Source organism: Mesocricetus auratus, unplaced genomic scaffold, assembly GCF_017639785.1.
Source record: "Mesocricetus auratus isolate SY011 unplaced genomic scaffold, BCM_Maur_2.0 Super-Scaffold_100014, whole genome shotgun sequence".
NCBI lineage: Eukaryota > Metazoa > Chordata > Mammalia > Rodentia > Cricetidae > Mesocricetus > Mesocricetus auratus.
The window spans coordinates 33,968,457-33,995,030 of record NW_024429197.1 but is presented as its reverse complement, the minus strand read 5'-3'; the positions used below and the strand labels follow the sequence as shown (position 1 = coordinate 33,995,030).

General features: G+C 40.4%; 1 protein-coding gene across 2 annotated transcripts in view; it reads right to left on the bottom strand.

Moving 5' to 3' along the window:
- Positions 1-25,894, bottom strand: part of Prkaa2 (protein kinase AMP-activated catalytic subunit alpha 2) — a 60,984-nt gene extending 35,090 nt beyond the window's left edge. The window contains exons 1-2 of one of the 2 annotated variants that reach the window (XM_040757046.1): positions 25,754-25,894; positions 4,051-4,192 (exon numbers count right to left, since the gene is read on the bottom strand). In XM_040757046.1, coding sequence (XP_040612980.1) covers positions 4,051-4,192; positions 25,754-25,847 — 236 coding nt within the window. In that variant the 5' untranslated portion in view covers positions 25,848-25,894. The remainder of the gene's footprint in view (positions 1-4,050; positions 4,193-25,753) is intronic. The other variant, XM_040757047.1, reaches the window with a different exon arrangement.
- Between the last annotated feature and the right edge of the window lie 680 nt (positions 25,895-26,574).

The window sequence follows — 26,574 nt, the reverse complement described above, 5'->3', positions numbered from 1 at the left end:
TCTATGTCTCTGATTTTATCACCCCAAACCCCTAGGGATCAGTGGTTCTCAACCTCCCTAACACTGTGACTCTTTAATACAGTTCCTCATGTTGTGGTGACCACAACCATAAAATTACTTTCATTGTTAATTCATTAACTATAATTTTGCTACTGTTATGAATCATAATGTAAATATCTGATATGTGACCCTCAAAGGTGTTATGACCCACAGGTTGAGAACCACTGCCTTAGATCATTCTGCTCCCTTAATTACTGGAGTGGAGGATTTTCCACTTTAAGCCCTTTGTATTGTTAGTTTTTCTGAGGATAATATTGCTCTTCCAGGTTCCTTACATCTTTACTGCATATGACATAATTCATAATTGACTATTATGGGTTTATTACCTACTTACACACACACACACACATACACATCCCCCCACCCCTTCCCCCGGTTGTGTATGTGTGTGTGTGTGTGTGTGTTAATACTAACATTATTAGAGGCTATGTCAATAAGTCTCAGTAGGAAGAAAACATGAGTGTTTTTCTTGTTTAAAAATTCAGATTTGCAATTAAAGAAGCAGTGTGGAAGACTTAGGCTCCTGACATAAGCTCGTGGCTGAAAACTCAAGAGCTTTAAGCACTGCATTCATCTTTACTAATTATACTTGCCAATCAACTATGAGGCTGTTCTGTAGCTACTTAGAACAATATAACAATAACTAATTTTAAATCAGAATGAGACAAGTGTTAATATAGAAACAAGAAGAAGACAACTCTGAAATTATGTCAGAAATAAGATTTTAAATTCCATGATAAGCACTGATTTTTACTGACTGTACTGATAGTTTAAAGCGTCAATTTGCCACAACCTAGAGTCATCTGAGAAGGATCACCCACTTGAGAAATGATCTAGATCAGATTAGACTATGAGATGTCTGTTGGGGACTGTGTTGTTAATTGTTGTAGGGAGACTCAGCCTGCTGTGGTGGCACCACTTTATGGGGCAGGGCCTGAACTGCTTAAGAGCGAAAAGGTCTTGATGAGTATAAGCATGCAGCAGGTGGCCAGGAGGGGTGCATCCATTTCTCTCTGCTCTTGGCTGTGGACATGATGTGACAGCTACTGTGCTCTGACTTGATGTCCCCCCAACAACAGACTAACATGTAATTATACAAACCCTTGTCTCCCCTAAACTGTTTTTTGTCAGGATATTTTACTGCAGCAACAGAAATTGAACTAGAACAGTGGCAAATACAATCTATGTTTTCAAGAGCAGAACAAATCTAGGTCACATACCCCAAATAGGAGCTTTCAGGGTTAGCATTCTGAAAGTGAAGTTTAGGCATAAAGTCTGGCCATTTCTCATACATAATAGTTACCAAGCAACAAAAACCCGAGACTTAGCTTACACACCACTGACATCATTACAAACATGAAGTCAAGTCAGATATGAGTCACATGCCTAGAACCTCTGCGTTAGAGATGCAAACACAGGATTATGAATTTGATTGTAAGGTTTCCTGAATTACACAGCAGTTCTAGGCCAGCCCAGGTCATACAACAAGACTGCCTTTAAAAGAAAGAAAAAAAAAAGGATATGAACTGTTTCAGTTAACTGAGAACTAATTGGAGTCAAGGAGAATAGGCTCCCAGGAGGCCAATGTCTGCTTTTGTGCCAATGCTTATCATAAACTAGGCATTCCACCAATGCCAACAATTACTTCTTACATAACACTTGAAGCACCCCCATTCAAATGTTAGAAAATGAAGGGGAGGAGAGGTGCATTGTCCTTGGTAGGTTATATTTTATACTAATCTTCCAAAATGTTGATGTGCACATTCTAGGGTCATCTAGCACCTGGCACAGAGCAGTCTTAAAATCAAATACTGCCACCTAATTCTGTTTAGGATGGAATGAACCTAACGTAAGTATCCCATAACATTGACGCTTGCTATAAAACTGAAATCTCGTGGCAATCATGTCAGTCAGTGGCTCACCAAACCAAGCATTAGTCAGGTGGGAACAGTCAGTGGCATATTCTTGATATTGGCCAGATGGCACTGTGTGAGCTCCATCACCAAATATTTTAATTTGCAATAGTTCATTGACAAAAAGTACAACAATTAAAAACTAAATATTTTAAAGCCTGTAATAATTGAACCAATCACTAATTTTAGGAATTCACCTAAATTTTAGGTAGCACCTGTCTTTAATTCTAACACTTGGAGTCAGAGACAGGAAGATCTCTGTGAGTTTGAGGCCAGCCTGCTCTGCACATAGTGAGTTCCAGGACAGCCTTTCTGGAGAGAGAATAAATTACAAATAACTATTTATTTCGCTTGCTTTTCTGTTGGCTGTGATAAAACACTGACCAAAAGTGGCATGGGGAGGAGAGGGTTTATTTCGTCTTACAGATTATAGTTAATCATGAAGAGAAGTAGCTAACAGAATTTAAGGTAGGAACCTGGAGGCAGGAACTCAAGCAAGGACTGTGACAGAACACTGATTATTGGGTCACTTGCTGTGGCTTGTTCATTCATCTTGCTTTTTATACAGCCCAGGACTGTCTTCCCAGGGTTGGCATTGCCCACGGAGGCCTAGACCCTCTAATACCAGTCATTAGTGAAGAAAATGTCCCTCAGACATACCTACTGCTCAAACTGACAGGGCAATCCCTTAAGGGGATTCCTTCTTCCCAGGTAACTCTAGTTTGCCAAGCTGCTAAAAACTAACCAGCATGGTGTTGCATTGGTCTCCATTGCCTCCATACTTCAAACTTAAGAAGCTGAAAACACCACACATGCATTATCTTATAGTTCTGTGGATTAGAAACCTGACACGAATTAAGATGCCTTCTGGAGAGTCTAGGAGCAAAGTCCTCTTCTCTGAATTTTTGGCTTTTGGAAGCTGTCCTGTGTTGTCACACAGCCCCTTCCTCCATCTTTTAAGGCTACGTTAGCAAGCGGAGTCCTTCTCACATCTGCTCATGAAAACCTTGCTCAGGTCTTTTTCTGACTCATCCTTGTGTGCTAATTTGGAGGACCACTGTGTTCATGTGTACTCTTTATAATACTCTTAAGTAGGCTTTCTTATGTGGCAATCTTATCTGAATCAAGACATAAATTGGCTCTCTATTTCTACTACTAAATTCACTAATAATTTGGCTTTACAAAGCACCATATTGGGTTTATACCTAGTTATTGTTTTACATACCTGAGTAACAATATATAAATCTAACTGGGTAAAACCATGGAGCCACAATTTTACTTTTCTAGTTATTTATTCCTGTTAGATATGCTGTCTTCTTATCTATGAAGTAAGCCTACCTACAGACTTGTCATAATGACAATATGGAATTATAAATGTAGAATGTTCAGCACGGTTCCTGGCTACCATCAGCTACTTCTTAAGTAAATTTAACATTTATTTCATAAAAACTGCATCCAAGCATTAAAGTACAATAAAGATAATTTTCTGTGTCTAGAATGCTACATTGCTCTCTACAAAACTAGAACTTTAAACATTACAGAATATTACTGCACACTTAATGTATACATTTTCTATATATCTTATTAATTTGTCTTTCTATTTTACTAGCTTGTAGTTCTATACTTACTTACCTAATTATTTATTTATCAATTTTACTATGTAGCCCAGGTTGACCTCAAATTCATGATCCTCCTGCCCTGGTCTCCAAGTGAGATTACAGTAATATGTTTCCACACCTGGCCTCATGTTACTTTTAAATTAAAAACAGAAGAAATAAATAAAATAAAAGAACCAACTTAGGAGTAGCAAATGCCCAAGTAATATTCAGAGTGAATACTAAAGAACCAACTTCCAAGGCTAGCTTACCACTTGAATACTACAAATTTTGAAGCAATGGCTTTGAATTCTAAACTAAGTATGTGCATTGAAGAACTGACAGAGGTGAAATGAATTGAAAATTAAAAGTGAATATGAACATGAAAACTGATATTTTCTAAAATTAACTCATGATATTTATAAAACTTTGTTTTAACTATTTCAGGACTTTTTTATATTTTCAAACACAAAAATACTTACAGTTTGATAATATGAGGATGACGAAAGAGTTTAAGATTTTGAATTTCTCGTTTTATTTTTCCAACAACATCTAAACTGCGAATCTTCTGTCTATTTAAGATCTTAACTGCCACTTTATGGCCTGTCAATTGATGTTCTCCAACTAAAGAAAAGAGAAAGAGAAATGTTGACTGTCATAAGAACAGAATCATCGTGCATCTTCCGACTGTGCCTGAAGCTTATTCACTCATGGATGTACTTCAGCATCATGGGATGCACACAGACCTGAAGTGCTCTTCTTTTGCCTCTGCCTCTTCCACTTGAAAAAGAATTCCTTCATCACAGAAGCTCTGCTTTAGTCATCTCAGCATCCTCAGTAAAGAAATGCTATTTCAGTCTCTAGGGAAAGGATTGCTAAATTCTATATCCCTTCATAAAAACACTGTAGAACATCTTTTAGACAGAACAGAATTCATTATATTTTTTCTTTATTCCTCATCTTCCATTTAACATCACTGTTATTACAGAAGAATAAATAATTTCTGTAGTAAACTTAAAACAATTTAATTACTGTTCAAAATTCAAGCTACAACAATCTCTGCTACTTCACATACCAGTCCTTACGCCCTTTTGTTCAGGGACTATGCTAATCTTCTCCAGTTTTAAAAGTTCTGCTAAGGCAGCATTCTTATTTCCTTTGGTTAGCACCACTCTCTACTATTGACTCCTAGGCTGTCTCTTGTCTGTTCTCTACTAGCTCTTTAAAGACTAATATCTGCAGGTTTTGCACCTACATTCATGGTAGACCCTTGAGTCATTGCATGCATCCTCATCCACACTTAAAACAACACTATGAAGTACTACTCTTCTCCAGGAATTAATACAACCTAACTCACAGAAAAGCTAAATGGTTTGTCCAACTAAGGTCACATGCTTAAGCTGGAAGCACCACATGTAACCAAGAGTTGTCTTTCTTCAGAGCCAAAATGTTTAACCACACAATTCAACAATGCCATCCATGTGTTTGTGACAGAGTGATGCAAACAAAAAAAATGGACTAATTTAGGAACTGCATTTCTTGTTGAGGGGTACTATTTTACTACCATAATTTCATAATCATTTTAATCACTTTGTAAAAGTTTGAAAGTTACTTTCCTCACATATAAGGCAAACTAATTAGTAGAAATCATGTTCAAGCAACATCAATTTACTAGCTTTCCACAATTCTTCAGGACTTAAGGAAAACTTTGATTTCAGGAACTATGCAATGAAATAACCTAAATAGTTTCTTGATGCCTGAGGAGTGTAGCACATACCCTGATAACACTACCCCACGTGGCCCAACAGTATGACTTTGTCTTCAAATCCACTATGGCCTCGATCAAAGTAAAAACTGCCAACCCTTATCACTACAATAGGGCAAGACTCCATTTCTCCTTCCCCCACAGAGTAACTAAAAGTACTGTCTAAGGAGAAAACAGGGAACTTTCCAAGTCAAAGAAGCCATGGACTCTGTAATAGCTGATTGAATAAATATTTGAGAGGTTAGTGAAGTACACTCTGCGTATGTCTATGAAGGCATTCCAAAGATAATTAAAACCTGAAAACATTGACCTAATCAATGGATAAATGCCTTGATAGATTCATACTATCACAATACAGGTGAAAAGGGGGGGGGTACAAGGTGGACCTCTGGAAAGAGATAGTCTTTAAGGCTGCAAGTGGCTCTAGTCTGTTTTTCCTTTCTGGCTGATAAAATACAAACTTCTCTGCTCTGACCTGCCCTTCTAGTCATGATGAGTTGGCACCTCTGAAACTGGGAGCCAAAATAAACAATTCCTCCCTACACACTGTTCCCAGGTATTTTGAACACGTGATGTAAAGGTATCTAACATGAAGTCTATTGGTCAAGCAGTTGAGTCATTTGTTTTACTAACACAGGGTTAATCTGCAAACAAAAACATGAGTGAACTGACTCAGAAGAGAATATGATTGCTTTGCCTATATGGAAGAAAAATTGACTTGTTTATCTTTATATATGAAGAAAATGTCACAATGAAACACTGAAAAAGAAATGGCATTTTCCCTAGAAATGGTTAAGTAAACAGATAAATAAATGCCTGCAGTTAAAACCATCAACTGCATTGAGAACTCTCCTTTTTTGATAATTTACACTAGCCTTTTGCCTGATAATTCCTTCAGTGACTTGGTGCTTAACTATAATTAATTACATACAAATAATCTGTCATTCTTCCCCTGAAAGCCAAATGAAAATCCTAAAAGTCTTCTTAATAAATACACAAACAGGACCAAAAAGCTACCTTCTATGTGTGTACAAGACAGAAATTTTCCTTTATGGAAATCAAACATTTGCGTTCATTGAAACTTTATTTCCAGTTATTTAATCAATTTAAAATTTAATAAATCTAAAACATTTGCTAGGCATCTTTTATGAGCAATGGCTTGTTGATCATATGTACTTAGAGATTCCATTAGGCTTCATAGTATCAATGGGGAACAACTTCATCAATAAAATAACTGAAATAAATTTTATAAGGTATTTAATATACTTTGTAAAGGGTAGTTGAAAACAGGATGGACAAACTTACCACAGGATTTTACAAAAGCAAATATTCAGATCATATCTGCTTTCTGGTACAGTAAGAGCACACACCCACTGAACAATTTTATAATGAGTGCCCACTATGGGAAAGCATTGTACTAATCACACTGGCAGTCCACTTGGGGTAGAGTGCTTCTGTTGCACTGCTAGTTGCCCAGCAACATCTACTGCACTTGCCCTCCCCCCCCCAGGCACAAATCCCAAATTACACAAACATATGACTAGTAAAAGAACAGACAGCAATGTACAACTCTGTGTCTAGAAGTAGCCAAGGAAATGTTTCAGCAGCTTCACCATCTCAAAGTCTGGAACTTAAAAGCCTCTGGTCTGAGCCTAAAGGTAAGTTGTGTGTCTAGGAGCAACAGGGAAGAGAAGACTAACAGACATGATGACAGTTTGAACCACTTGCCAGAATTCTACAAGAGAGTTATATACTACCATCTTACTTAAATCCCTCTATTTGTTTATTTATTTATTGAGAATTTCACAAATATACAGTGCTGAAGTTAGGCAGTTCTGAGCCACCTGAAGCAAGAGCACATTGCATTATTAACCGCTGATCCAACTCTCCAACAACATACAATGGTTTTTGAGCAAACCCACACTCCTCACACTACTTCTCCATCTTTAATACACAAACTTTTCTATTTGTTTGGTTTTTAACTCATTAGTACAGTTAGTGTTGCCAGTATGTGTGAGAGTGTAGAACCATTTCACTGAAGCAAGGGCCAGCTACCAGGATCTGCATCCCTGAAGAAAACTGACTGATCCTCCCCAGTAGCCAATAGTTCCTCAGCGACGATGAGTGGGACTTTGTGGACCCCTCTCCCATTCATGCTGGATTTTTGCTGGACTGATCGTGTGTGGATCTTATGAATACAGAAACAGCTACTATGAGTTTTTATGTTCAACAACCCTGTCATGTCTGGAAGACACTATTTTGCAGCAGTCCTCCATGACCTCTAGTTTTACAACCTTTCTGCGCATGATGGTCTTTAGGTCTTGGGAGGAGGGAATATGACATGGATGTCCCTATAAGATGGGCTTAAAGACAAAATTTAACATAGGGCAGAAAAAAATGTATTTCTATAATGATATAAATGAATTTTAAATTTATGTCTAACATGGCAAAAATGACATAATGGATAAAACACAGAATATTTACAGCAGCGTTATTCATAATAACCAAAATACAAAAACTTTCTAAATGCCTATTAACAACAACTAGGTAGTACAGACTTAATGTAATACTGTGCATCATTGAGACTGAACAAATTATAATTATATGCAACTACAGACAAAAAGCTCACAAACATAATCTCAGGGAAAACAAGCAAGATATAAAAGTTCAAAAGGGGCTACAATTATACATGGAAGGTGACCTTCAGTGGGAAGAAAGAATGGAGACATTGACTAAAGGGAGCTCCTGGGATGTGAGTCATTTCTGTAGTTTTTGGAAGCAGTGTTGATGAGGGTTTATACTATCAGTAGTCATGTAAAGAATGATCAGAAGGATGAGAATCTTTCTGGAATAGAGGGTGTTAGTGGTTTGAACGAGAAATGTTCCCCATAGACTCACATGCTTGAACTCTTACTACACAGCTGGTGGCACCGTTAGGAAAGTAGTGGAATCTTCAAGAGTTGGAGTTTTTCCAGAGGAAGTAAGTCACTGGGGATGGCTCTTGAGGTTTTATTACACAGCCTCACTTCCTGTTCATTCTCTGCTTCCTGATGCAATGTGGATACAATGTGTTCAGTCAGACTTCCAACACTGTATCTTCCCTTGCCCTATACTCTTCACCACCACAGTGGACTATATATCTTTGTAACTAAAGATATTCTTTACATTGCATTTTTTCTGAGGTATTTTACCAGAGGAACAAGAAAGTAACTAAGGCAGGATATGTAATTTTAAAGTTAATTGAGAACTATTGGAGGCCCTGAACACAATGGTATATGCCTTGCTTCCTAGCAGAGGGAGGAGGATCACCCCAAGTTTGGTCTACATAGTAGTTTTGGCCAAACAGGGATATGCAAAGGGATTCTGATCAAAAAAAACTAGGACACTGAATCAATACCTAAACTATGACAAACCAAAGGTTATTAAATCTATCAACAAGTTAGAACTTGGTGCAGAAGTTGGCCCTGTTTGTTGGCCTTTACTCATGCATATTTAGAGCTTTAATTCCGGGAGGCAGGAGTGACCTGATGTGCATATATATGTTCTAACACCTACAATCACCAGGCTCCTGCCAAAATAGCACAAGGCTCCTTTCTTCTTTGCTGGTGATGAAACGAAACAGCCTCACTGATTTTCTCCAAATTTCCTTTTTACGAAGTCCTTGAATTCTCTGAAGATAGGTCGATTGTGAAAGCAGTAAACTTTTTATTTTTGGATTATGACTAAGTACCATACTAAGAGTTGTAGGGGCATATTTAATACTCCAAACTCAGACGGTAGATGGCAACCTGTCTAGGTGACAGAGAGGACACTAGGAATTAGGAGAACACTTTCATCACACTGTGACGAAATACCTAAAAAACGCAACTCAAGTAGCAAGGGGCTTACTTTAGCTCTCGGTTCAAGAACACAGACTAATGCAGTAGGGAAGTCATAGCTGCAGGACCTTGAGGTGTTTGGTCAAACTGCATCTGCACTGACAAAGCAGAGAAATGAATGCTGAACGCTGTAGTTCCACCATCTCTCTCCTTCGTACTCAGTCCAGGACCCTAGGCTGTGAAATGGTGCTGACCACATTTAGTGTAGGTTTTCTTACCTCAATTAAGCTATTCTAGAAAATCCCTCACTGACATATTCAGAACTGTTTTCATGGTGATTCTAAATCCTATCAAACTGATAAACAAGACTAGCCACCGCAACCTCCTCACTGCCAAGTGACACACAAACACAGTTTAAGCTATAACCTTCCACCCTGTCCTCATAGACTCAGAGACGTCTGACAATGTATAATGTATCCAATCTAATTTCACAAGTCCCTGTAATCTTTACTCATTGCCACATTGTTTAAAATTCCCAAATCCCAGCTTCTGCTGGGACTCGAGGTAATCTCTTAATTGGGAGCCACTTTAAAAAAATCAAAGAAGTTACATTGTTACAATATACAAAAGCACAAAATAAACATCACCATTAGAAAAGGGAACTCTGGGACACAGCAAGAAAGGACTTGACTGAAGCAAGACAGAAAATTCATCAGGGTAAACACCAAATCCTACAGCTCCACTCTGGCTTTGAGGGTTCTTGGAATCATTTGGGCTCAAGGAGTTTGGGTGGCCCCATCCCTCAGCCCTGCTGCCTGAAGTACATATAGGAACTCTGACCCTGGCACACACTGCTCAGCCTTTGTGGCTCTCTGGAACTGTGATGTACTGGCCACTGTATGCTGACTCTGGGGAAATACCTTCCTAGGAAATGGTTTTTGATGGGGGAGGGACCCCTACAGTATCATTCTTAGTTTAGTCTCCCTCCTTTCAAACAAATTTGATTTTTGGTAAAATGAAGCCTTCTGTGAGTTCTTGTTCTGAGGACCTTTCCTGCTGTCCCAGTGCTGAGTGCCAGATTCCTCTGCTGGCACTAATCTCCTTAACAATTACAGATGTTTGGGCTTGGGGCTTTGTTTTGGTGGGGTTTTTGTTGTTGTTGTTGTTGTTGTTGTTGGTTTGGTTTGTTGGGTTTTGTTTGTTTGTTTTTGTTGTTCAAGACAGGGTTTCTCTAAGTAGCCCTAGCTGCCTAGGAATTCGACCAAGCTGGCCTGTCTCTGCCTCCTGAATGCTGGGATTAAAGGCATGCCCCACCATTGTCCAGCCAGATGATTTATTTTTTATCATCAACACTCTTCTTATCTGAAACCTGACACTTAATTCACATACATTTCCTCCCCAACCTTCAGTTTTCTTATCTTTCTGCTCAACGTTTTGCTCTTTCTCATTGAAGACACATATAGCATATATTCAGTACTGAAAGGGTGAGTTCACATATCTCAAAAGACCATGTGAGCGTGGGCATTTATTTTTCATTCTTTTGATCAGTAAATATTTTTTATTGAAGTATGCAAACAATTGCCTTGACAATAGGGGAGAGGCTGACTACCTTAAATGCCCTTCCCCTATTATGAGATTGATAACTACCTTATATGCCATCCTAGAGCCTTCCTTCAGTGGCTGATAGAAGCAGAGGCAGACACCCACAGCTAAACAATGAACTGAACTCCTAGAACCCTGTTGCAGAGAGGGAGGAGTGATGGGTAAGGGGGTCAAGACAGAGCTGGTGAAGCCCACAGAAGCAGCTGACTTGAACAAGGGGAGCTCATGAACCCCAGATGGATGGCTGAGAGGCCAGCATGGGATTGATCCAGACCCCCAGAATATGGATGTCAGTGAGGAGACCTCGGCAATCTATGGGGCCTCTGGTAGTGCATCAGTATTTATATCCCTGGCATATGAATGGACTTTGGGAGCCCATTCCACGTGGGGAGATGTGCTCTCGGCCTAGACACATGGGAGGCTGGGAGGGAGAGGGAGCAGGGATTGACATATGTAGCAGGCTTGTTTCTAATTTAAATAAAAAAATTTAATAGAATTGCTTTGAATGCTGAAAATAAGTAGAAATTGTATTTTGTGGAGAGTATAAAACATGAAACAATGTTGGTTCAATGGCAATAAATTAAGAAAATAAGGCACAAAAAAGACAGGGAAGAGGCAGAGAAAAGGCAGGCTATTTTAAATCTTTCAGGAAAGGCCTGAGGACTTTTTTTTTAAGTGAAAATTCTAACTTAATTTCTTTAACCTCAAGGTATGTGATTTCTAATTTGAGCAGGGGGTGGTGTTTAAGACAGTATCTCATTATGTGGCCCTGGCTGTCTTGGAACTCACTGGGTAGACCAGGGTAGCCTCAAACTTACAAAAGACCTACCTGCCTTTGCCTCCTGAGTGCTGGGATTAAAATTGTGTGCCACAAGCTAAGCAATAGTGGGGAGACCACCTCGAATGCCCATTCCTGATAATGAACTTGATGTCTATAACCATCCTGGAGCCTTCATCCAGTGACTGATGGAAGCAGAGGCAAACACCCACAGTTAAACTCTGAACTGAACCCAAGGAACCCAGTGACAGAGAGAGACCAACGATGAGCAAATTGGCAAAGAATGGGCTGGCAAAACCAGCAGAGACAGCTGATCTGAACAGGGGAGAGCTCTTGGACCCCAGACCGACAGCTGGGAGGCCAGCATGGGACTGATCTAGATCCCCTGAGTGTGAGAGTCAGTGAGGAGGCCTGGGCAACCTATGGGGCCCTGGGCAGTGGATCAGTGTTTATCCCTGGCATACAAACACATATCGTGTGTCCATAACACAAAGAGGGATGCTCTCTCAGCCTGTACTCTTAGGGAAGTGCCTGGACCCTGCCCTGAGTGAAATGACAAACTCTAGATATCCCCTATGTGGAAGAAAGTGGCAATAGGGTGGAAGGCTGGGGAGCGGGATGGTGGGGGAATGTGGGAGGTGGGGAGGGAGAGGGAACTGAGATTGACATGTAAAACAAGCTATTTAAAATTAAAATAATAATAAAAAAGTGTGCCACAACACCTGGCTTCTGCTTTATTTTTTTTAATTTTTTATTTATGCTGGCTTTAGACTAACTTTAAAATATTTCTTTAAAATGTAAGTCAACCAGAGATTCCATAAGATTAGTTTAATGTTTATCATAATCAGAAAAAGTCCATCAGCATAGACGAGGCTATTTTAAAATGCTAGAAGATACACTAGCATTCCAGTCATGGATAATGGATCTAAGTTTTCTGACCGTCCTTACAGCTCAGGAAACGCAGACGCTGCCAGGCACATGACCGCCAGTCACTAATCACACCCTCTCGTGTTTGTCCAGCCCCAGGCCTGAGTCTGTGTCCTCCTGCAGCTCTCTCTACAAGCTTCATTTCCTTTTCCTCTCCAGTTCCATGAATCACCTCTAACTGCGAAAATGATTTTCTTTTAATATATTGAATAAATATAATTTCAAGTTCCATAAAATCTCTTATAATGAGTTATGGGATGATTTAAAGTCCTCTACAAAATGTGAAACACAAAACTAGCTTTCACCTCAAGAGTCCTTAGGTTTCACTTTTTAGATTACCCCTGAGGTTGTAATATGCAGCCTTGACTCTCTAATGTCGAACACAAATTCGAAGTTTTATTTTTCTCAGATAATTCAAGGGCTTCAGAACACATTGGTCTACTCTCACATTTTGCTTTGTGTTTAATTCTGATACATATTTTAAACCTTGGGGGATGGACTTTTATTACATATTATCTATATCTAAATAGTCATCTATTTAGTTATTGCTCTGTCAGCCCTTTATTTCCTTTTGGACTTTGTGATGGCTTGAATGAAAATGGTCCCCACAGGGTCACAGGGAGCGGCACTATTGGAGAAGCATCTCCCTGGAGGTGGGCTTTGGGGTTTCAGAAGCCAAAACCTGGCCCAATGTTGCTCTCCCTTCCTGTTGCCTGCGATTCCGGTTGTAGGACTCTCAGCTCCCTCTCCAGCACATGTCTGCCTGCATGCTGCCCTGCTTCCCACCATGATAATGGACTAAGCCTCAGTTATGTAAGTAGCCCCAGTTAAATGTTTCCTGAGAAGAGTTGCCATGGTCATGGTGTCTCTTCACAGCAATAAAACCACCCCAACTAAGACAGGCTTCTTGCTTTCATTTGGGATTACTTTCTTGTTACTGGATAATTCTCTTTGGTGTGTCCTTTGCTGTGCTTATGTTGGCAACAAATTCAATGTATCTATTGAAAACAAACAAAAATTGTTGCTTTATTTTTAAGTTCCCCCACCCCCTGCTTCAAATGGCAAAAGTTGGGAGTTTATTTCTTTCACCTCTTATCTTCAAAAATCACTCCTGTCCACTTTCTCTTTCCCTTCACAACTGTGCAATGCCCATCCTGTGACAATCACTGCTCTTGAATCCAAAGCAGTATTTAAAAGACAGTAAATGTACTAAGTTGATTTCAGTTTACTTAGTTTTCAAAGATGGATTTAGGATACAGATGATACAGAATAACAATATAGTGTGATCACTCGAGTCCTTAAAAGCCAGAGCTGATCACACATCCTTAAAACATGGAACTGTTATTTCCTTGCCCAGGCTTCACACAGGGCACACTAGGTTGTGAGACTCAATAAGTGGACCTTGTTGACTCTAGTAAAAAGACTTGAGTGGGAAACCATGTGTATACATTATGAACAGACACCTTAAATGAAAGCTGGAAGTATGTTTCTGGTAAAAACAATCACCTTACACTTTTTCCATATTCTCTCCAGCCCAATCAATTATCAGATTACAGGCCATCTTCATAAATATTATGTCTAGAGGTTTGTTATGGGATTCCTGCCTGGGTCCTGTTGCCACTTTAGCCCCCAAAATAACACACAGAGACTCTATTTGTTACAATGCTGTCGGTCAATATCCAGGGATTATCATTGGCTAGTTCTGTCTTAAGTATTAACCCATGATCAATATATATTTCTATAAGGTCTTATCTTACAGAGAACACCAGGTTCGTGTATCCTCTCCTCCCAGGATCACATGGTGACTCTCTACTCTTGACTACATTTCCCAGAATCCCCCTTGACTCCTAGTCCCAACTATCTTGTTTCCCTATTGGTCAACAGTGCTTTATTTAACAACAAATAAGACAAACATATACACAGAAGGACTTCCCCCATCAGGGGCTGGCAAGATGGCTCAACAGATAAAGTCTCTTGCACACAGGCCTAATGACCTGAATTCAAAATTCCCCACATCAGACAAGTTGGCAAGAATTGTCTTCTGACCTCCAGACTCCAAACCATGGCCCATGGCACATAGACACTTTTATGTCTATACACACACACACACACACACACACACACAAATAATGATTATAATAAATGATAATAATTTTAAATGTTTGGTAGACAAACTGCATTATTTGCCTTAGTATACATTCAAGAAATTTAAAGAAGGAAAATCTAAGAATGCTGAAGTCTTGGTGCCTCAGCAGCAACACCATGTACTGCTCTTGCAGAGAACCTGAATTCAGTTCCCAGCACTCATAAGGTATTGTTCACAGCTGCCTGTTACTCCAGGTCAGGGAATCTGATATACTCTTCTAGTCTCTGTGGACACTGCATCCATATGCCACAAACCCCTACAGAGACATACACATACGTATAATTGAAATGTTTTAAAATATCACTTTAAAAAAGGAAAACCTAAGGTTATTTTCCTATTCACACATGACCTACACTGAACTTTTTCTGTTGAGGTTCCAATAATAAACATAGTGGGCTTTCACTGTGTTCCAATTTGTGTCATAGCCATTCTTTCAATCCTTTGTCTCTTTGTGGTTCAATCCAGATGTTTTCTGTTGACCTATATCATTCAGTGCACTGATCTTTTCAGTAGACTATAATCTGTTAAGACACCTAGAAATTTCTATTTTGATTACTGCATTTTTCAGTTCTACAAATTTTCTTTGTCCATTACTACTGGGGAAAAAAACTTGATCTTGAGCATATGATTAGGTTAAAGTTCATGTCTGGTAACTTGAAAATCTGAATCACTTTTCATCTTGTCCTATTGTCACAGACCTCTCCTAGAATGCTGAATGTTGTGTATGAACATCCGTAGAGACCCCACTTGATTTTCCTTTCCTTTAGAGAAGACAAGTAGATATTCTTCGTCATTCTGGCATTGACCTGACCATAAACAGAATTTTTTTAATCTTCCAGGTATTGCTACCATAAACTCACATGCTTACCAAGGACTGGCTCTGAAAAACATAATTCCATTTTCTTCTCAGAACTAGAACTGCTCAGTTTATCTCTCTTCTGGCTATTATTCTCTGCATGATGTCTCACATTCAGCATCCTCAAAACATAGCAAACCATTCAAAACATCAGGCTTACTCCAGTGGATTTTTCTCCTCAGAGAGTTTCCTTGAAATATTTTTAGCTGTCTTCAAACAGATGGTTGTGTAATTATTTGGGGTTTCTTCTCCTGTTTTCTTAGCTGTTCTTAACTAGAAAGCTGATTTCACACAAGTTATAGCCAGGACAGATGTCAATAACACTAGGGAAATGGATGCCCAGAAACAGAATTAGAAAGCTGACAAGCACATCATTATAGGGTAGCGATGCCTACCTTCTATGTAAACCATGTAGTCTGCAGTAGCCGTGCTGCTGGACAACCATCTACACCTGAGCAAGTGGGTCAATGACAGAAATCTCATTGATGCATGGTATGGGTGCCTGGAAACAAATCTAATTGTGGCTTATAATGAACTTCCTTGCATCAGTCTCCAAGGCATCACTAGACGACTCTTTCTTCCAGATGATGGTACTTTAGCTGCTTAAATCACAGGCATACCTGGTTTTTGACTGTGAAAACCATCACAGTTCCTCTACAAAAGGTCACACAGCACACTTGTGGAGTTCTCCTAAAGATAAATCTTACTTTCAGAGTAAATCACAACTGCCTATATTATTTTCCAAGCTGTAACACCAATGACTGAACCTGTTATCCCAAACTTGACAAAGTATAATAAAACAAAACTACTTCTACCACAACCAACTAACATTGTCTCTGCACATCTATTTTCCACCTGGCAACAATTTTATCATTTAAGCTCTCAAAATATAGTTCTTAAGCCTGTGGTCACCTAAAACTCTAAGTCTCTGGAACGACTACCAATTGTTCTATTTGCTATATACCACCTGTGTTTTGGTTTGGGTTTTAAGTTAAGAGCTAGATTTGACACTTGCCACTATTGAATTTCACTTTTCTGGTTTCTAGCAACCCAAACTTTCTATTAAGTTAAAAGTCTGATTCTATGGTTTGTCTACTAGTTATTTCATCTAGCTTCTTGACATCCTAAACAGCAACTCTTATTGGATCTGAGTCCATTTCAAAATCACTTATAAAAACTCAACTATATGGGCTGGAGAGATGACTTAATGGTTAAGGGCATCTACTGTTCTTCCAGAAAACATGAGTTCATTTCCCAGCACCTGTGTCAGGCGGGTCACAACTGCCTACACCTCTGGCTGCAGGGGGGTCCAACACCTTTGACCTCTGCAGTCACCTGCACTCACATACACACACCCAGACACAGACACACACACATATGATTAAAAATAAAAATAAATCTTTAAGACAATTCAAGTATAGACAGAGAATCCCCTTCCTGATCATACCTAACTTCTTTGAGAACAGTTATCCAGCAGCAATAAACCATCCAGAACACATTTCATCTTAATCACAAAGGTATTCTGAAAAACAAAGTCAATTTTCATACCGAAATCAACTGATAGTATGCAATACAGCTGTGAAAATATCTAATGATTCACAGAGCACGGAAACAGGCTGTGAAGAGAGGACCTGGTATGAATCTGGGAGAAGATGGGCTCATCACATCATAAGTAGGAAACAAGAATCATTGAAGCAAATTGTGCTAACATTCTCATTTCGTTGAAATTAGTAAGTCAGCTCTTTGTAGTAATGTCTGTAGCCACATTAACAATAATATTTGTGAGCCGAGTGGTGGTGGCGCACGCCTTTAATCCCAGCACTCGGGAGGCAGAGGCAGGCGGATCTCTGTGAGTTCGAGGCTGGGCTGGACCGATAGCCTCCAAAACAATACAGAGAAACCCTGTCTCGAAAAACCAAAAAAAAAAAAAAACAATAATATTTGTGCTTGGCATTCAATAATTAATCACAGCAAATCCATAATAAATTCTGGTGGTATTATTGCATTAATTGCATTGGGAGAATTGAAATCAGTTCTGGAATCCCACACAGTACCAACTCTAAAACAGTAAAGAGGGAAAACAAAAACAATGCATACTATTAGAATTGTACAAATAAAGTAAGAATTTAGAAAAAAAGAATTGGGGGTATATGTAAACATTCAATTTCATTATTTTCCCACTGTGGCAACCAAATTTAATTGGTTTATAGCTAATTTACAATTTAGAAAAAACAGCAGTACTGAATGAAAACACTGCCCGCTGGGTTTTAATAATATATAAAATGATGAAAACCTAATGAGCAAAATATTTTAATAACTAAGCACAATACCATTTGGAATAAGAGATGCAAATTTCTTAGTGTTTTTAACTACATAAAAGGATGATTTAACCCACAGAAACAACTGATCTGAACAAGGAGGAGCTCACGGACCCCAGACCGACAACAGCTTGGAAACCAGCATAGAACGGAACCAGGCCCCCTACACTTGGGTGTCAGTTAGGAGGCCTCAGCAGTCTATTGGGCCTCTGGTAATGGAACAGCATTTATACCTAGTGAATGAATGGACATTGGGAGTCCATTCTCCATAGAGGGATGCTCTCTCAGCCTAGACATACAGGCTAACACCTAGGCCCTGCCCCAAGTGATGTGACAGACTTTGATGATCTCCCATAGAAGACCTCACCCTTTCTATGGAGCAGAAGAGGGATGGGATGGGGATGGAAGGATGGGAGGGAGAGGGAACTGTGATTGATATATAAAATATGATTGTTTCTAAATTTAAATTTTTAAAAAGTTTTTTAAACTAAGAATGATTCATTGAAAGAAAGAATTTTTAATGTTTCAAAAGCAAAGGCACCACAAGAGAAACAAAGGAAAATCTGCCAGAGGCGAGAACTATTAAACAGGTCTCCACTTAAGCAAGGGCACTGCTCCCTTGAAGCAGGGAAGAAAAGTGTCTATTATTAGCAGAGATAAAAACTGCCTGAAATTCCTTCCTCACTAGCACCATGCTAAAAATAAAGGTGGTTTACCACATCAAAATAAACATCGCTTTGCATATTCTTCTCATTTGCTTAAATAGAAAAGTATAGACCTGATTCACAAACTTACTCTCATATTTGGATCTAAATATGCTAAGGTTTACTCTCATTGTTATAGAACATTCAACATTGAGACCCACTTACTAATTATCTCATAAAGGATTTGAGGTTAGATCTTTCTGCTAGAACAAATTAAATTACTTACTTGACTTCAAAAATTAATTTTTCTGCAAAATATTTTCCTTATCGTTAAGGGAACCACAGGAGCCTAAGGATATTTGAGTGGCTTTACTATACAGAGCATTGCCAAAGCTGACGTGAACCACAAGATAAGTGAGCATTTTGCCCTGTTTTTATAGAAGCAGTGACAGCAACAAAAATGAGGGAAAACAGTGCTGTGTCAGCACGAGACCATGACCAAGTCCATGGAGCTATATCTGATTTCCTCAGGGAATCTGGGACACAAGTATACTCCATGAGACGAACACAGCATGCCTTATACTTGCCTTGGGAGTGGTGAGTGGGAGAGGAGAAAAGTGAGCAGTATCTACACAATTAGGAACTGCTGGGCATCTTTATTCACAAATTCCTCTCATCAAATAAAGTTCCATTCTCAGACTTCTCATATTGTCGTGTGCCTCTCACAACCATGTAAGGAACATATGAGTTTGGCACAGGCCACACCTGGTTTATGACAGGCCAAGTTCTGCACTAGGTCATCACACTCCAACATCTGTACACTACAGATGGTGTGCAAGTGCCATGTCTGCGGACATGTCCACCAGGTATCCACCACTAGTAACAGAAGACTACTCGGAGAGCAATAAACTCAAGTGTACATAGCGTAGTAATTAGAAAATAGTTTTTAAAGACTTAAGATTGTGACTTCCATCACTGAAAAATTACACATGTATATCCCTTTTGTTTTATTTTTGAGGCAGACACTGTGTAGCCAAACCTGGACTGGTACCCATGATCCTCCCATCTTAGCCTGAGTGCTGGGATAAAGGCTTATTGCACCGCCATACCTAGCTATACTGTCCTTTTCTTACATGTGTCATATCTACATTTCTGCTCTGTTCTCAAGTAATTCGACTTCTATTAAACCAAGGCCAGCAATTAAACACAAGCAATTTCAAATCAATTTCTTTTCCAAGTTAGCTTAATAACCAGTTTGTTATTAAGGTCCTTATAAGTATGTATGTTCTATTTTAGAACACAAAGACAACAAGGGCAGAGATCAAACTGTTCCGGGCTTTCAGACTATCAATAAGTAAAAAATAAATCAAGAAAAACATAGGTATAACTTGTAACTTTCCAACTGGCCATTTAGAACTTTTTACATTTTGAAATTTTCCATCTCAAAAATGGGGAACTTGTGAAATATTTACTTAATTTCTCAAAAGTCAGGCCTCATAGACAAGTACTTGAGAAGCAGAAAAACCAATGCTCTTGGTGACACCGTGCTGACTAGAAAGACTGTTGCAACCGCAAAGCATCTCCTGCTGCACACATGTAACAGCTCTCTCATACGCCACACCTAGCAGTGCTCACCTGGAAAGCAAGCACTTCTTTTTAAATGAATAATTGGCAGTATAAATATAAATCTCCTTCAGTCAGTCTTTGTAAACCACATACTAAAAAAAAAATCTATTCTAGTTCTACCACCTTTAGATGAGTTAGAGAAGAACAGGACAGGTCTAACTATAAGAGTTCCAAATAATAGTTCTATCCTACCCAAAGTGGGTGTGGCTTTAAACCATCAATTCAGGGGAAATTTTTAAGAGATAAAAACACACTACTTTTCAACTCTGTCAACTCATATAATCTGTTTCCAGGACATTGTCTAGAACCAGCAAAACTATAGCCCTATAAAGGAGAAAATTCAATTTAGTTCACTTTAAATAAGTCTTTAATTACCTATTAGCAAATAAGAGTTTATATGCTTTTAAAAGTAATTTGAACTGTGCTATTATATAAAAGCTATACTCTATTTTTGCTTATTAAGTTTTGATCAATAAATTTATATGTCAACAATTGAAATTAAATTTAAATAGCATAATAGTGATGAAAGTACATAAAATGCTCCTCACGCCTCTATTCCACATCTTCATTGCCGCATAAAATTAAATAATCCATTTTTAAGGTTTTATAGTGGTAATTAATTTTATAACATGTAAATCTAGAACAATTCATGTATGAGTTTTCAACAAAACATGCTGAGACAAGTGGATTACCACACGGTCAAGGTCAACCTTTAGCTTCATCTCATACCATATTCTAGAATGAACTCAAAAATACATCACAAAATTACATGTAAAAGTCAGAACAACCAAATATCCATAAGAAAATATAGTAAGCCACAAGTCTTTCAGACCTCCTAGGCTGAATAATGGTATCAAATATTTGATCCCCTATCCCTTTTTCCCCCTGAACTCACTATGTAGACCAGGCTGTTCTTGAACTCAAAGCTTCAGAATGTTTATATTTCAAAAGAAACAACTACGAAAATGAAAATCAGACTGAAGATGTAGCTCAGTCTGATAGAGTGCTTGCCTAGCATGTCTGAGAACCTCATAAATAGGGCATGCTGGTGCGTGCCTGTAATCCTTTCACTTAGGAAGTAGAGACATGAGGATCAGAAACTCTAAGCCAGGTTTGGCAACTTATTGAGTTGGATACCAGTCTGGGATATATAAGTTCCTATCAAATGAAAGAAAGTGAAGGGGAAGGGAGAGGGAGGGAGGGAAAATCCTACAAAGCACAGAGAATTTTTTTTTTTTGCAATACATGTTCAGCAAGAGACTTGTAGCAAATGCTTATTTTTTTTTAATCCTTTTAATTCAGCTTAACCGTTGATGAACAACTTGTCTTAGCCTGTCTTCTCTGGTATACAGCATATTTGGGAGGAGGTAATTTATTAAGTGACAAAGTTTATTTTGGCTAGTGGCGACAGAGGTGGGGAAGTCTACGAGCATGGTGCCAGCATCTAGTCAGCTTCTGGGAACAAGTTCATGGTATGTGACTCAGAGCAGAAAAGCAGGATAAGCAAGTGTGTGGGAAAGCCACAGACCACAAAGGGCAAAGTTGCTTTATAACCACACTCTGTCCCACCATTACTCAACCCACTAAAGGAAGGCACTGATTCCCCTTAAAGACCTCATAAGGTTCCACCACCATCAATGCAGTATGGGAATCAAATTCCAATATAAGTTACTATACAGGACAAACACTAAGTTCTAGCCATTTCAGGCTAGCCTGGTCTACATACCAAGTTCCAAGATAACAACCATATCTACATACTGAGACCTTGTCTCAAAAGAAAAAAAAACACTAAAAAACAGAACAAGTAATATTTATGTTTCATTAAAGAAAATAAGTACAAATGAAAAGATGGTCAATACTATTAGTCAATAGTAAAATGCAAAGTTAAAAGGTCAAATAGCTATTTCCCACCCAGTGGAATAACTGTAACAAGTCAGACAAACTATAACAGATACTGATAAAGAAAAATGTTGGTAGGGATATAAAAATAGAAAAAAAAAGTTTGTCAGTTTCTCAAAAAGTTAAAAATAAAACTATGATAGGAACCAGCAAGTCTACTCCTAAGTACCTAAGTACCAAGATTTAAAAAGAGAGAGAGACGTGTCCCCATTGTTAAGATTTGGATATGAATTGATCCCCAAAGTTTCTAGTTGGTAGCACACATAAAAGGGAATGGACCATGAGTGTTCTGTCTTTAACAACAAACTATCCCTGCTGTGCTCTTAATGTGAGGGCCTTATTGGGGGTAGGAGGTGGACCAGTCTTTTACCAGGTAAGTATCTTTGCTTCATATACTTCTGCCATGGTGTTCTGCCTCCTTACAACACAGGACAAATGGGATCAGGAAGCCATGGACTGAAACCTCTTAAACGTAGCTGATATCTTCCCCTCTAAGTTGTTTTCTTAAGTATTTCCTCAGGGAAACCACACACATCCACATACAGATTTGCAAATGAAAATGCATCGAGGCACTATTTGTAATTGCATGTAACTCAAGACAATGTCCAGCAGCTAGTGACTGTATGAGGAGTGCAGGGTGCCACATATATACAATGGAAGATTACTCAACAATAAAAAGGAACAAATCAGTGACTTGTCGTGCTAGCTGTGAACCTCAAAAACTGTTCAAAAAGCTAGACATAAGAGACTCCATATTTAATGACACCAATTCTAAGTTTCCAGAAAAGACATTTTTATACACAGTAGGCATAGATTAGTAGTAGCCAGGGTTATGGGTAGGAATGGGATTAATTATAAATGGGCAAAATAGATGTTCTATAGCTAAGCCACAATGATGATGGTTGTACTTGGCAAAATTACTAAAAACTGTTGAACTGGCCAGGCGTTGGTGGCACACGCCTTTAATCCCAGCCCTCAGGAGGCAGAGGCAGGCGGATCTCTGTGAGTCCAAGGCCAGCCTAGTCTACAGATCGAGTTCCAGGACAGCTTCTAAAACAATACAGAGAAAAACCACAAAAAAAGAAAAAAGAAAAACTGTTGAACTGTACACTTACAATCACTGGCTTTTATAATATGCAAAACATACTTGATGTTTTTAAATATATATGTATACATATACACCCTGGATAAGAGAGGAGCACACGAAGGCCCACTCATTGCTGAGAAGCTACTGGCAGTGGACAGCTGCTCGTCTGGCTGGGGGTTGGAGGCTAGTTTTCTTCAGATGTGACTCCTGGTAGGTTGCCCATGCTCCAGTGGTTGGCCCTGTACCCATACACAGATTGGCAGCACCACATGGCCTCCGGGGGTTAAAAAGCAGTACATAAAACTGGAATGGAACGTGGTGGTGGTGTATGACAGGAGTTGAAAGGGAGAGAGTGTGGGGTGGATTTGATTAAAGCACATTGTATAAAAGTATGAAATTGTCAAATGAGTAAAAACGTATTTTTTAAATGCACATGCTTTGTTTCACCAGCCCCTTGAATTAACTGAACAACTGGAGTTGGATTGACTACGACCCACGTGCCCTAGTTTAATTTCTGTCATAAAACACCCTGATTATAAGCAACTCAGTGGAGAAAGGGAATATTTCAACTCCAAATTCCAGGCTCCATCCATTTCCGGAAAGTCAAGGCAGGAACTTGAAGCAGGCATACCCTCAGTCAAGAGCAGAGAGAGAATGAATGCAGCATGTTTGCTAGTGCTCAGCCCTCTCTCCACACTTGTACAATTAAGGCCCAAACGCAGAATGGGCGGGTCTTCTCATTTCAAGTAATACAACCTAGGCGATTCCCACAAACGCGCCCACAAGCTAGGTGATCCTTCATCAAGATTCCCTTCCTAGAATAGTCTACCTTGTCTGAATCTGATGATTAAAATTAACTATCGCACCACAGTGTCCCTTTAGGGAAGATGAAATCCTGTCAGGAAAACTTCAACCAGTCGCTCATTCCACCAGGCCTCTCCAGGAAAAGGATTTTCCTCATAAACCAAAGGTCTCTTCTGTTAGGTTTATACTTTAGGAGGGTGGTGCTTAGAAGCAGAGAGAAAATGTGACCTAAATAGATTGAAATTATCCTTTGACAATGGGCTGGGCAAACAAAAGCACTTAACAGAATGTGAAAGGATATGGGGCTAAGTTATATAACTGACCCTAAATGGCAAAGTAACTGCTTAACTGTGCAATGTCATAACAAAGCAGTTCTCAGCAAAGATGTCTCAGCATCATTCATTAACCTCTGGACCATCTCCTGGTTTTCTAAGACCCCGACTTATTGTCATCTCAACTTCACAGCCTTCACAAGACTTCAAAGAATTTCAGCAACAGTTTAGGTCGTTACAAAAATACCCGCTCAGGGAGGCCACGTGTGATCACTTCACTATAATCTGCCAACCTCATGAAGCTGCCCTCTCCTCCCCTAGTCTCAGGCTTCACACAAGTTTTGTGATTGTCTTGGTAGAAAGTAAGCCCCAAGAAAGCTCAGGTTTTGTTCTTTCCTAGAAGTCTGTTGCCTGGAACAGTGCCTCACGTGTGCTAAGAGCTCTCAGTGTTTTGTCATTGTACAAATGGGTATAACATATACCAAGAGAACAGGAATCAGTCGTTGAGAAATGATGCGTCTCTCCCTCCTCAGCATAACATTTCTAGACTGCTTACCTAACATTCATTCAGCAACAACAATGTAAAAAAAAGCTAATGCTTCACTGGTAATTCCCAACTTGTTACCAAGCATTTTTAACAAGAGCTGTTAAGAGGACAGGTAACAAAACCCCACGTGATTCTTATTAACTAATAAGAAAGCAAAGTTTAATACTTAACTAGAAAGTACAGTGTGAAATTTCCAAAGCCGTGTGTGTGTGTGTGTGTGTGTGTGTGTGTGTGTGTGTGTGTGTGTGTGTGTGTGTGTGTGTGTGTGTGTGTGTGTTGTTTTGTTTTGCTGCTACCATTGTTGTTACTGTTTTCTAAACCCTAACTGCAACCCCTTCACCAAAAACAACAAACCTCAAGAACACATGCCTAAGCAATCCTGACCTCTAGGGCCACAAATTCCATCACAATAAATCATTTTGCAACCCTGACCCCAGAAGCCTTCCTCAAACATTTTACACACATACCCACCTGCAGAGATGGGGACGTGGGGGGAGTACAACCTACTGCACTCCAGCATTTCACACCCCAAGCAGAGGAACCCCCTACCTCCTGGCTCTAGGCATGCCCCCCAGTCAACTCCACCATCAAAGGCCTGGTACAGGGAAGGCAGGGACCTCTCAGCAAGGCCAAAATTGGAGGACATCTTAGACTTCAGACCCTGAATCTGCCAATTCTCTGTGACCTTGGGCGTGCCGCTGGAGCTTTGGGGCTTGCGTTCTCTCACCTTTAAGGTGAAAACCATACCCCGACCGTGCCACACGAAGGATTAACTGAGGCCACAGGTGACGCTCCACGAAGGGCACCTGGCACGAGTGGGAGACCCACTCCCAATCCAACGCGGTGACTCTCCCATCCTCCCCATGCTCCAGGGCCCTCCAGACTGGGTCAGTCGCCCAGTTCTGCAGACAAGTGCGCTGAGGGGTAAAGAAGGGACCGGGGGCTCGCAGGGACCGCCAAGGCATAGTCCTTAACGCGGGTCCTCCCCACCCCACCGCGACCCACGCCCGGGCTGCTGCGCGAGGTGCAGGGGCTCCGGCTCGCCCGCGGGCGCTCCACCTGCCGCCCGGCCTCCCGCCCGCACCGCTGCACTCACTCTTCACTTTGCCGAAGGTGCCGACGCCCAGGGTGTCCCCCAGCACGTAATGCCCGATCTTCACCCTCCCGTCGTGCTTCTGCTTCTCTGCCATGTTCCGCACACGGCCTCCCTCAGCCGCGGGCCCTCAGCGCCGCCGCCGCCGCCTACCCACAGTGCAGCGGGCCCAGGGGGCGGGACGGGGACGCCGGGGGCGCCGGGCGCGGTGGGGCTGGCGAAGCCGGTGGGGCGCAGAGCCCAGGCGCCCCGAGGAAAGCCCCCGGGAGTGAAGATGGGAGGGACGAATCTGAGCGCGACAGAGACGGAAGGAGAATCTGCCGAGAAGTGGGGGGGGGGGGACAGGGGTGTGGACAGCGAGACTTGCCTCGGGGCAGGTAGCTGGAATGGGCAGCCCTCCCCTACCCCCTGGGATGCACCTCCGGCCAAGGCTTGTTTGTCTGGGAACGTTCTAGTCTGTGCCCTCTACAGATAGCGTCCAATTATTTTGTAACTCATGCTTGTTTTGTAGTTTCTAATCATGTTATGGTTAGGTCTCAAACCAAGGACAAACGGCTAACTGGGGTGCCTATTAAATGAATCAATCAAAGGTGATGCTGGCCGCCGGGTTCTCCCAGCATCCTTCCATTCCCACCCTACAGGGTCCTCCTGGGTACCACACCCCGCCCCCTACCTTGAACTATGCAGCCCAGACACTGGACTGCCACTGACCCCCATATTCCTCAGCCATTTTGGCTACACTGGTCCAGGCTCTTCTCTTGCTCTCCCTCGCCCTCTCTCCTCACATGGTCCTGCTCAGTATGATCCTGTTCACTCTGGACCCT